General features: G+C 35.2%; 1 protein-coding gene across 1 annotated transcript; it reads right to left on the bottom strand.

Annotated features, from left to right (window-relative positions):
* Positions 1-4610: 4610 nt before the first annotated feature.
* ttc14 (tetratricopeptide repeat domain 14) lies at positions 4611-13570 on the bottom strand. Its single transcript, XM_065259379.2, has 12 exons — positions 13025-13570; positions 12405-12526; positions 11778-11977; positions 10978-11062; positions 10772-10901; positions 10525-10680; positions 10362-10433; positions 8854-8973; positions 8652-8774; positions 8430-8547; positions 7819-7925; positions 4611-5630 (listed from the first exon to the last, which is right to left on the bottom strand). Exons 1-12 carry the CDS (start codon positions 13156-13158, stop codon positions 4922-4924), a joined length of 2076 nt encoding a protein of 691 aa, XP_065115451.1. The 5' UTR covers positions 13159-13570; the 3' UTR covers positions 4611-4921.
* Between the last annotated feature and the right edge of the window lie 305 nt (positions 13571-13875).

The raw sequence follows: 13875 nt of genomic DNA on the forward strand, positions 1-13875 counted from the left end.
ACAACAAACTAGGGACGCTGCATGCACAAACAGAGCAGTATCTGCATATTTTCTCTACATAGTGATTTGCTGGAAGCATATTTGCTTACTTAAATATTTCTTTAGTTTGACTGGACGCTTTCTGTATGTGGTTACTAAAAGTTTTGAAGTTATTTTTTATTTATTAAATTTTTTACAACAAACTATGAAAGCATATAAACACATACCACTCTACCTAGCCCACCCTTCCTCACCTCCAACCATAACATTTTGAATTTACTATTGAAGTGTGAACAGTGTTTGCAGTTATAAAAATATAGGAAATTGACATTTTTAAAAAGTACATCATCAACATTTTTTACAATCTTATTTAAAACTCTGCCATAAAAGTTTGTTGGTACAGCCAAAAGTCATCTCTTAAAAGACTGAGTTGGATGTAAGCTACTATATTTGTGTGTATATATTTTTCCTGAATGGCCTGAAGTATTTGATGAACGTATAGTACATGTTGAGAGCATTCAGTTACAATCTAATCATCATTTAATTTTTGTTTAGCTGCTTTTGGATCTGAACTCTTCATATACATATAGTATACACTACGGGGTGTTTTTTTCCAGACAGAGATTAGGCCTTAGTTTAATAAGGAAATATAACTAGTTTAAACAAATATGCCTTTTTGAGGCAAAACAAAGGGCACTAATGTATTTTAAGATATGTCAGTGAAAGTTGTTTTCAGTTTGGACAGCTTTTACATTTATCTTAGTCTAGGACTAGACTAATCTCTCTCTGTGAAACCACCATATTATAGCTTACATCCAACTCTTTGAAAGATGACTTGTGAATCTTAGAAGTCTATGCGGCAAAGCATTCGTTGGGGGATTTAAAGCAAATGTAAGCCTGCGTAGAAACAAATAATGGTTTTCAGAACAAAGATATATATAAAGTAAAAAATATAAATCAGTTTTTAAAGGTTGGACTGCTTCTCTAGGTGGATGAAGTTGACTATAACATCTGTTCATAACCCCAATTAAGAAAAACAGTTTGTCACCAAAACAAACTCACAGGTACTGTACTAATACCTCATGAATTCAAAACTTCTATATAGTTTTACAGAGCTGACAGAACAAAATTAGTCTTCCTTGATATAAAAAAAAAATATATTTTGTTCAAGACATTTAAAGTTCCTAAACTTAAGACACAGTAAGATTTTACTTTTCCCCCTCAAACATGAAGTCATGGTCCAAAAATTCAATAGGTACTTCCCTTAGTTTAACCAAATGTCTTTTACTATTTCAGCTTCATTTGAATGCCTCACCATAGTCAGCATGTTCCTCTTTACGATTAATACCTCCAGAGAATAGTTTTATGCAGACCAAATTTTTCCTTCTGAAAGAGCCCATCCAGTTTCCCATCACTGAGTGTTAGAAGGGCATTATGGGTAATTCCTAGACTGAGAATCTGTCATTTCATCAAACGCAATCATGTCTGTCCTAAACCCAGAGCCATTGTTACCACCTAATTAGGTACTAAAAGACCTTATTCAGCAGTGTATTCTGCTGTATTGGTATGTATGACTTTTTATACATTACATACAGTGGCACAAATAGTATTAAGACACTTAAAACACATTTGAACACTTTTGCAATATTAACCAAATATATATTTAATCATATTAACTGTTACAGCCACAGTGTGTCAAAATATGAAAAAAATATATTTATGCACACTATACTTTTTAAAGTAAATAAAGTAAAACAAAACCATTGTTGAACCAATTTTCACCAGTGCACCACTTTGACACTAAAAACTATACACTGTAAAAAATGTCTGTAGAAATTACAGTATTATTGGGTATTACTGGCAACTAGCTGCCAGTAACTTACTGTAGATTTTACATTTATGTTATTTACAGAAAGCAGTTTGTTCAAAGTTAAATGAACATGAAACATTTTCAGTCTTTATCTTCTACAGTTAGTTACTGGCAACCAGCTGCACAATTACAGCAAATTTTTTACTGATAAGTCAGGTTTGCTATATGCTAACTATAAAGAATCATATGGTTATAGTTTTAGTTATGCATTTTATTGTTTTGTTTACTTTTCTTATTGTGGCCCAGTCAGAACAAACCTGTGACCTATGATTCATATGTGTCATGACATGACTCATTGATTTTCAGTTGCCTAACCCTTATAGGATATGCTGATTTTCATATTCTTGGTGCAGAAAGGTTAAAACAATGACCAAGTCTTACTGTACCTGTAAGTCAGATTCCCTGAATGATTTTTATTTATGTTATATATCCTAACTCCTTATGGGGCGGTTTCCCGGACAGGGATTAGACTAGTCCTAGACTTAAACACTTTTAAGAGCTCTCCAAACTGAAAACAACTTTCACTTACAGATCTTAAAATACATCAGGGCCCTTTGTTTTACTTCAAGATGCACACAGGTAATGTTTTTAGTAAGGCATGTTGTTTTAAAACTAGTTATATTTCCTAATTAAACTAAGGCCTAGTCCTGGATTAAGCTAATCCTGGTCCGGGAAACCGCCCCTAAATGAATCAATAAGGGTCATAAGCACATAAATATAGCCTTAATAAAAACAACATTCAGATATTAAGGAAAAGCTATAGGTTTGAGCAGACAAAGAACACATTTCTTCATGTTAAACGAACTGTATTGCATTTTAAAACAAATGTTTATATTAACATAAGGCTATTTCAATAGTTAAGACAGTGGTTTTCAAATGAAATGATGCCAAGGACCCCCCCCCAAAAAAAATAACCCTATGTAACCCCTTCCTAATATATATCTATTTCAATTCATTTTTATGTATAAATGAAACAATTTATTTATTAAGAAAAAAATAAACGCTGTTTGACCAATAGTAATTGTGATATTATAAAGTAGAAACGTTGGCTACATTTACAGTACTATTGGATGTATAAAGCTGCAGCAACACATAAATCACAATAAATCTTTATTTTCAGCAGATTTATAAAGAATACTGCCAAAATCGTGAGAAAACGGGGACTATATGCGAAAAAAAAAAAAACCAAGAAAAGGGAGATACACTTATTATAAATAAAAGTTCAGCAAAAACAGGGCGTGACTTCCGACGCTATATAATGTGCCGTCTTGCGCTGCATAATTCAAATTTTCTGAAGACCCCTTAAAACTTCTACAGTTCCCAGTTTGAAAGCCCTTTTTAAGAAACCAAAAATACATATGGACATTCGAAAAGCCCTAGTGTTACACTGCCCTCTGATGGACTGCGCACAATATCTGAAAAAAGTTACATTTTAAAGTAATAGCTTTCATTCTTTATTCTTCATGCCATTCCATGGCTATATTCATGGCAAGAACTGGTTAATCCATACACAGGTTGATCCACACACAGGTTTGAGGAGCAATTTGGTATCTCAATTCACCTAACTTTTGGGTATCCAGAATAAATGTGTCACATATGAACATTTATGTATTCTTTCCTAATCAAAATCCCTGTATATAAAAACTTAAATGATCACACACAGTAAACAAATAGATCTGAGATTTAAAGGCAGTCTAATAGATTGTTTAAGAGGCTCCTGTTCACCTTTTCCCTGGAGAAAGACACCTTTGCATACCATAACGCCTGTTGACAAGTTTCACTCTGTTTAAACTTTAAACACTCAAATAAAAGCCATGTCTAGCCAGTTAAACATTTAATAGCAGCAGCAAATGGTATCTTAGCTATACACTCTAGTATCCCCCAGTATCATAGGCAAGGCTTAGGGCGCACTAACATTATCCAAAACAAAACAAACCATGCCCCAGCGCGATAGGCTAGCCCCAAGACGCATGTTGGAGCTATCTCTAGGGAAAATAACTTGCACTGACATATTTAAAAAACAAAACTTTACCTGCCCTGTAGACACAAAGTGCTCGAAACAGTATTAGAAATATATTTACCAATGATTTTTCTCAAATAAGATTTAACATGTATAAAGAGGTCATATGATGAGATTTTTTTTAAAGATGTAAAATAATTGTTTGCCGTCCCCAGGGTGCGTATGGAAAGTTTAAGCTCTAAATACATGTTATAACATGTTAAAATTTCTACGTTGTACACCACAACAAAAATGTGCAGTTTTTGGGTGTCTTTTAAATGCAAATGAGCTGATGAAATGCAAACATTCTCAATGATCTCAATGATGGTGGTTTGTTGAAATTGAAACTCAATTGTGATGTCAATTATTCATTCTCTCTCTTTCTCTCTGTACTAAATGGCAGTGCCATGGTTGGATCTTGCAGATTAAGGGGTGGTATTACTGTAATTAGACTTGCTACACATAACAGATGAAATCTGAACTACCTAATTTTTCAAATGCTTGCAGAGAATGGTTTACCAAAACAAAGTTACTGAGTTGTTCTTTTTCACACTTTGATAGAAGCACTGGAGACCAAATTATAGCATTTTTAAAGGAAAAAGTCAGATTTACACGCTATGACCCCTTTAAATAAAAAAGTTATTTGTATAATATTTTGCTACATGCACAATTAAAAAAGTGGTTTAGAAGTGTAAAGGCATAATGGATGGGTTTTTTAAGATTGCATATTATATGCAAAAACAAGCACAACAAAACAACGCATAGCATATCACATGCATTACATTTGTTTATTTGGACATAAACGGGACAATGACAGAAATTTATAACACTGTGGCATCATTACAAGCACAAATTATGACTGTTTCTTATAGTTTTGAGAGAAAAGGTTCCTTTAAACCCAAAGCTAAGAAAAATAAGGCAAAATCTTACAGGAAATTATAAAAATAACAAAAAAAAACTGAAACAGTTTTGAAATCACTATACTTGAGGCTTCAATCCACTATTAATACTAATAGTATTTTAACTCTTCTTCTTACTCAAGAACAATTCCACTGAATGCTAAAGAGCCACTCTTATTTTTTCAGCTTTTTTTCCTTCTCAAATTCAGCAATTTTACTGAAAATATCTAACAAATTTGAAGGAAGACTCTTATTTTGGGCTTCACTTTTCCTACCGCCAACTAGATCTTGGTTATTTCTCACATCTTTATCTATCCTCTCTAGCCTGCCTCTATCCGATTCACTGTGCCTCCTGTCTTGTGAGGAAAATTCCTTTGACTGCCTGTGTGAATGCTCTGAGCGAGATGAAGAAGAGGAATCCCTCCTGTTTCTAGCTTGTTTCGAGGTGCTCGAACATTCCCATCTTTCCTCCGATATCTTGCGGCCCATGTGCCGTTCTCTAACCTCACCGTTTAAACCGGGACAGCTGAGTCTATCTGAGTTTCCTGCAGTAGCACTGCCCTCTAACCTACCTCCGCTGTCCTCATGCTGGCCTTTGGAAAAAGTCTGTTCACCTTCCCTGATGAGTTTAGTAATGGATTTCTGGTTAATAAATGAAGCTGAGGTGTTAGCAGGTGCAGGAAACCACTCATCCTCTGCGGTTTTATCACTACAAGATGATACTCTCCGCTTGTGTTTCTTACTACTGCGAGATGAATGCCTGCGTTTGCGCTTTCGTTTCTTTGATTTCTTGTGTCTGGTGGAGGGAGAATCTTCCTCAGAGGTTGAAGATGAGCTTGAAGATGTAGAGGAGGAGTTTGATCTTTTTCTTTTCCTCTTCATTCTGTGTTGAAGCAAAAACATGCTAGCATTTACAGAGAACCACAGGTTACAACCAGACCATGAGTCATGTAAAATGATTAAAGAGTTAACCCTAACCTTGTCGAGAAGAATTTCAATTGGCCATGTACACAGTGCGTAGTTTCAGAAGGTGATAGGTTAGAGATAACGTAGAGGCAGTCGGTTGTTATCAAAGAAATTAACGAAATAAGCCCCAACAGTGTGATCAGGACGGGAAGCGAAGTAATAATCCTTCTTATTACATGGCTATTTACTTCATAAGTAAGGTAAGGAACATTAAACATTGATTTGAAATATGTAGATTTAACACATGTAGACCTTCCGTGAGGAAAACACATTTACTTCGGTTTTACGATAAGACAAGATGTTCAAATGTCACAAACACACTATTTGGTTTAATCATTTGTAAATGTGTGTTATTGAAAGACCTTTAAATTTAATTTTTGTTTAATATTAAACTGTACCCATCAAAATGATTTGCAGTATCCAAATAACTGGAACTTTTGTGTTGTTATAATGGGCAACAGAAGTCAACCCTCTACTTTACTTGCATGGGTCGTCGTAACCAAAGCGACGGATGTAAATATTAAAGATTGAGCCAATCTGGTCAACAAAAAGTAGGGATTCACTGATATATCGGCATGTAATCGGTAGTGGCAAATAAAAGCGTTTTATCCAACCACTGGCCAGTGGCTGATTGTTTAGAAACAGCCAATGATCAGGTAAAGTTACATCCTGGCAATAAAAAAGGATGTAAAAACGCATCAGATCTCATGCTGTGTTTATTTTGAATTGGGTGACAATTACTACAGTATGTTTTCCACCTATTTTATGTGCATTTTGGAGTATTGCACACACAAAAAAACACTTTTTGAAATTCCAAGATGGGCATGAATTCTAAAAATGCATGCCCAAATTCAAAAGTCGAATACATTTCTTATCTTATAAGAAAATGTGCATGGACTACGATGAAAAAGTTTTAACTGAACAAATCCCTAGATGCGCATCAAAAGTGTCATGTGACTAACATAACATAACGGCATAACTGGACAGCTTACAGAACATATTGCACAGCATCTAAATATGCAGTTTTGGAAGTTCTAAAAATTAATAGGTACAGTCTCAATGGTTCGGTAATATTAATTTACAGGATTGTCACCTCAAACAGCAGGAATCCACACCCCAAAACCTGTGCGTTCTGGCATAATTATACAAGGAATTTGTTAGATTAAGTGGCTTTACGCTTTTCTTACTGATATTTGGCGCCAGTTTATCAGGCAGTGGCAATTTTGCTCTCTTTAAGCTCACTGGATGGAAATTCTGCTTTATTTGCGAATGTTTCATGCAATATTCCCATTATGCACATATTAGGTTTAAATATGGATTTTGGATGGAACCATAGTTAATAAAAATGTGGTTGCAGTTTAAACACTCTGCGCTTTGCATCACATAATAAAAACAAGGAGTAAAAAGCAAAACTATGAGTATCGGTAGATATCATTCTAAGTAAATGAACATCATTATTGGCACATCAATTTTGTAATGTGCATCCCTAACAAAAAGTATTATTTTCGCATTGACATCCAGGATGGGGAGCTCTGTGAATGTCTAAACAGACTCAATCATTGGCAGTGTGAATTAACAAAATCAAAGATCCCTGGACAAATCCCGGGCAGATTTGCTTTGTATTTTCTGTAATCTGTGTATGAAAATGGCTACACATTAAAACTGAATCAAGTGAATTGTTTTGTATTCTTCAAAGAACCATCATTGCACTGCTGTATTATGGGGTTAAGCAAGAAACATGAGTCTAAAAACGTCCAACACTCCTATGATCAGGAAAATGATTACATCATGGTACTAATATCAGCATCAACAAGCAAACTAGTATTTTGCCTTATTTGGATGTTATAAAAACAAGAAATGAAGGGTCAAGTGCCAAGCTTAAGTCTAGTTTAGTATGGTTCTACATACATTACACGATTTTAAAGGATTTAATTTGGTTTACTCAACCTAAATTATTTAAGAGTGAATTAGACAGCAAGTGGGCCTATCAACCCAATTAACAGATCAAACAATCAAGTAACAACCATATTGCAGTGTGTACATGTCCAATATGTGCCTCACATGAAATGAAAACATGGAAATGAATATTGTGGTGCTGACATTACCTTTTCTCCTCTTTTAGAATCTTACGCAATTTCTCTGCACTCGTCTCCACAGTCTTAGCGTTTTCCTGCTCTTTGGCAGCTTCCAGTTCTTTCAATTTCAGTGATTTCTTTAAAGCAGTTCATTGGGAGGGTAATTTTGAAATAATTTTTCCAAGATTAATTAAGAAGCACAGGATGCAATCGTGTGGCATTTAAATTGCACCATGTGAAACAAGAAACAATTTTGTTTTCAAAAAACAGAAAATGTATTCAGCATCAGGGTATTAAGCAATGACAAAATTCGGGAAACATTTCATAACATTTAGCAATGATCATAAGATGTAGTTACCAGTTGTGCCAGGAACAAAATACAAACCAATGGTGTTGGGTTATTTTGTCCACATGGGGCATTTTGTCAACCCAGTGCAATGAGGGTTAAAGGTTCCATCAGTCAGGTTTCACAGATCCAAGATCAGATACATAAGTGACAAAAACACCTTATCAGTACTTCAATAATCTAGAGTAGTACAAACATTCCTATAGTTTCAATATTTAGTACAATCAATATAAATCCGATTATATCTGCAATAGCAGAAAACGTTGTGTTTGATAGGCAGGTTCACCCAGCTCACCTGGATCCTAATCTGAAGTTTCTCCAAAGCCTCTGTTGCCTCTTGAAATGTGTCATCTAATGCGATGGCTCTCTTGTAAAGACCCTCAGCAGTGACCAACTTTTCTTCCTCCTCAACTCTACAAAAAATAACACAATAAAGATTATTAGTATACTTTTAGAGCATGAAAAAGTGGCAAATGTTGCCCGCCAACTGAGGCAACACATATATGACATGACATACTGTCCGCCTCGCTCCACTAGTGTCTGGCAGAGGTACTTCTTAGCATTTCTGTGCGTCGGGCAGTTTTCCAAAGCCAGCTCAAAGTCATCGATCGCTTTCACCAAACTTCCTTTGGTTGCATATCTTAAATGAAATATAAAACGGTTTAACCTTCTGGGAAGCGTGACATATAAACATTCGCTTATATCTGTAAAATACTTACAGTGCTCCACGTGCTACAAGAGCCTCAACATTATTAGTGTCGATCTCTAAGGCTTTGTTGTACTCATTCATTGCGTCCACGTACCGACCAGATTTGAAATGGTCGACACCAGATTTGACACTACAGTGAAAAAGAAAGAAACATTCACTACCAGTCATTTAATCTTATGACACATGCAGGCAATTTCAACCCAAAATAATAAAATACTACTTTTATATCCCCAAATTCTCAGTAGTGTTATGTTACTTTCAAGTTTGATTATAAATGTTACACTTTATGCAACATTTATTGTCATTATCGCAATACAAATAATTAAATGACAACCAATTAATGGCTGTATAATAAAAATTACTATGGTTTATTAATATTTTATTTTAATAAAAAATATTATTTTGTAATAAAATGTAACCTAGAAAGGTTCTTAACAGGTTCAGACTTCATTTGATTCTGCAGGAACTGAATGTGGAAAGTCACATTCATAATTCTTCAAAGACTCAAAGTTTGAAAAGACAAACTTTGTCTTGTTGGAAATACGTGAATGATGCATTAATAAGAAATGTTATTTCTAAAACTAAATAGGATGTGAAATTAACATGGATTTCATATGGGTGATTATATAATTGCATGTACACTTGGTGTCTAAAGTCATAATTTTTTCATCGTTTCTCAAATGGTTATTTATATACATATATATATACCATTTGAAAAAAAGATGAAAAAATTATGTACGATGTCGCTTTCTTCAATTGTAATGAATTGAAAACAAAATGTCCGACCATGTAGTTAACTCCAGACCAGTCTCATAGAGAATGAGAGTGGTCTGGGAACCACATATTCATTTTCTTGTATTTGAGGCATGGTTTACGAATGCCCAGAGCCGTTTATTGGGCGCTACAAATGTCTATCGAATGCGTCTGTACATAGCTCATAGCCAATCTGTGTGTTGCATAGACGTCGTCATCGTCTTGCTGCCCCCTCCCCATTCTGTGATTGGTTCCCTATTTCAGGGGAAAAATAGGTCCATAGTTTCCATGCTAGACTTGCAGCGTGAATAAATTTGCACGCAAGGCAGCATGGGGAAACCCAGGCTACCGACCATGGGCCCTACCATGTTACACAAAAACTGTCAGTTTGGAGCTGCGGTATCAAACTTCCGCCCAAACGCTTGCCACCAGGAGCCATCAAAGAGCCAGCAGCTTCACTTTTCAAGATGTATGAGGCACACCTGCTTCTAACACCTTAACTACACGTCCTCCAAGTTGATGTGTTAGAAGCAGGAAAAATTTGCAAGCGTAAGGATCTGAGCGAAGGTCTAGTGGAGTCCATGCCTCGATGAAGTCAGGACTGTTTTGGTTAATTATATGGTTGATCAGTGTATATACATATATACACACACACACACACACACATAAAAAATGACTTAGGACACCAAATGTACCTGTAATTATATAATCCCCAATATATATATCAACTAAGGGAATATGAGGGAAAAGCTGGTCAATTCAAACCATTTAAGGGCCCACGATACAGACTGCTTCTTCCTTATAACAGTTGCAAAATCATCTTCCTTAAAGCGTTTGCTGTGTAAACAAATAAACAATGCAATTAAGCAAATACCATGAAGGCCTTAAATCACATGAAACCATATAAGATGTACTAATGGCTATATACCTTTGTAAGCCCCTCATTAATGAAAGAGTTTGTGTATCATCTATTCCAAGCTTTCCCAAGAGATAGTCCACATTTAAAGGGTTGGAAAAACCGAGTGATCTTCCCAAAAGCTTCTTAAAGGTCTCATTGCTATCTGTGGGCACCATTTCACCCCGACTGAAAGTGTAAAAGACCTGATTAGCACATGAAAGTCTAAGACAGAGTGATGTTTTTTTTTCTCTTTATACTCTGTGATGTGTTTACGTACGTGTAATGAAGAGGCAGATCTTCTTTGCTTATGACACCCAGTTTCACTTTTTCCAAGTGTGGAGCCAGTGAGGATGAGAACAGTGAGATTGTCAGCTTCTCATGATAGCGGTCAATATCCTTTACACCAGCTGTGCCGCAATACATCGTTGTAAAATTATGTGCATGTTAATTTTAAAATAATGAGAAAAATGAACATTAACAAACCTCTAATCAAATCCCCAATTTGGTAGTAAGACAGAGGATCATCATGGTTTCCAGTTGATGGCACATCTCGTAATGGACAGAGGGCCTTCAAAACAAATAACATTGAAAGTGCATTATTCTCTTGTTGACATGGGATTTGATGTAAAATATTTAATTGTGTTTTTTAAGATTTTTGTTTAAAATGTCTCCTATCCGAGTTTGGATCTAATTATGGTCTGATTATAATCCTGCTGACAAATATTTTTACTGTTAGTATAATAAATTTACAACTCAGATGACAATCTTAAAAATCTGTGTGCCTTGAACTGAGAGTGGGGAATATACACCAGTGGAGCAGTTACTATTGAGTTAAATAACAATATTAACAGATGAAAAATGACACTTAAGTAGTAAGCATTGCAGATCAATGATTGGTCAGAAAAAAATTATCACTTCCAGCTCGTGCACCATCGTGCAAACCAAGTGATGTTGTCATCTATATTAAAAACATCAACATGTGTCAAAAACATCCACATGCCGAGAATCAAGAACACCATACCATTAATATGCTCCATTGCTCCTGTGTTGTGTGTTTGTTTATATCATTAATTAAAGTGATGTCACAACAGTAAAAGCGCCACAAGTATAACGATTAGTCTATAATCCCACCCACTTTGTTTTGTTCATAAACTGCAGTGGAAAAGCAAACCAAGTCGAAGTAAAGCGAAACAGGTCGTGCTAACCCTAGTTATACCACACAGTGGAGAAGCGTCATTAGAGTGAAGGTCCTAATTTTGCTTTTCTGTTTTGTGCAACAGTACCTTTATCTCAAGATCTTCAATATCCCTTTCCAGTTCACCAGCAGTACAAAGGAGAGTTACAAATAAACCGAAGTCTCGCACTGAATTGATTCTTCCGATAACAATGTCTCCACGCTCCACATCCCTGTAGAAGATCTCCCTCCTCTCCTCATATGACACCTCCATGAACTGCTCCAATGGAGGCATAATAGCGTACGCCTCTGCAATACCAACATAATTATTATGAACTTTAATGGAATAGTAAACTGAATAAACATGTTGCTCAAAAATGTCTCTCTCTTCATTAATAAAATACACATGGATTTATTTTCATAAAAAACATCTTCTCTTTTTCTATATAATTCCATGTCTTCTTAAGCCATACATATATCTGGGAAACCTACCAATATTGAATTGACTTTTGCCTTTATATGATATATAGTATGTAATGAGAGGACAGAAAAGTACAGGGTGGAGAGGGATACGGGATCGGCAAAGGACCTCGAGCCGGTATTTCGAACTCAGGTTGCCGTGCACTATGCTGTATGTCGGAGCACTGCCCACGACTACACCATCGGCTTTGACGAAAAGTCATTTATTTAACAGAAATATTATTTTGTGTTTGATTATGAATTTGTGACAGGTTACCTCCTGATTCCTCCTGCCATTCCTCAGCTGGTTTAGAGGATTTCCATGATGATGCAAACAGAAGATCTGCTTTTCTTGCTATAAACTGTTCAAGAACAGGACTCTCATCTTCTTTTTCCGTGCTGCAATGTCAGAAATTAAAATTCTTACAAACAATTGCACAGACTTAATAATGGCCTGTCCCCCATTTCTCCCACTCCCATTGTGTGTTCACGACTAGCAGTGTGTGCGTTCATAACTCAATGGATGGGTTAAACGCAGAGGTCCTATTCCATATGGGTTACGGTACATTGGTGCATACATCACTTTCACATAACTTTATAATGTAAAATAATAATTCCTTAAATTCTTACTTTCTTAACACACATCAAAATAAGCAAAGTCATGTAGCATTAACAATAACATGGTGTTGGTAAAGAAACTGTTTAAAGGAAAGTTATGTCATTATTTACTGAAATCTCTATGCTTTTTCAACAAAAAACTAAATAAAAAATTATAAATTATAAAAAAGTGTGAAATTATCATTTCCTTTAATTATGATTATAAGCGATTTGGACATACAGGTAAACCGAAATGAAACAAGTTTAAAGTGATCATTTAGTAGCAAACACATCTCTTACCTTTGGTTTAGAGCTTTGGTGAGATCTGCAGTCACATGTTTAAAGTCTGGATTTTCACTCTGCTCACATTTTAAAAGTGACAGCAGATTTTGGCCATGATACGAAACACACTGTCTAAGTAAATCTTTATCCATGTTCAGTGTTTGTCACACAACATATTTACAACACTGCTAATAAATGCGTTTATCATCTCAGCGTTAATATAGATTTGAGATGGAGAAGGGCTTAAAACAAAATCGATTTAACAAATCATCAGATTATTTGATAAACTTCCAGCTATTAGTTAAAAACCTGATCTCTGGCTTCTAAAAGTAACATAGTAAAGTCTCTTGTAGCACAAGCAACTGCAGAGCTGTAAATATTTGCTGACGCCAATGTAAAACAAGAAACCGGAAGAAGTAGCTAGGAAATAAGTTTTAACTTCTAACTTTTTAGCTATTTACAGACATATCTAAAGAATGAATGTTTTATATTTGTCCACTTTTTTGCGCTACGAAACACATTTCACGTGAGCTGGACCACTAGCGAACAGACGAAGAGACGTTTACCCTTCATTACTTCAAAATTAAAGTCCCACCTTTTAGGATAAAAACACAAAAGTCCGAGGTCTGTTTTTTTTTTCAAAATAAAAGTAATCTGTTCGTTATTCATAGTAAAAGTTCCCATGCTTAACAATATATATATCTGCCTTAGCCCCCTTATATTTTAGGAAGTTATAGCTGTGTCTTTTTTTAATTAAATTCAAAATACACAATAAAATATGTATACAATCTAATAACGCCTTAAAGTCGCAATGAAATTGAAATGAAAAACTGTATATGTATTTTTAATAGTGTGGTATTATTAACAAA

Source organism: Paramisgurnus dabryanus, chromosome 24, assembly GCF_030506205.2.
Source record: "Paramisgurnus dabryanus chromosome 24, PD_genome_1.1, whole genome shotgun sequence".
NCBI classification, from domain to species: domain Eukaryota; kingdom Metazoa; phylum Chordata; class Actinopteri; order Cypriniformes; family Cobitidae; genus Paramisgurnus; species Paramisgurnus dabryanus.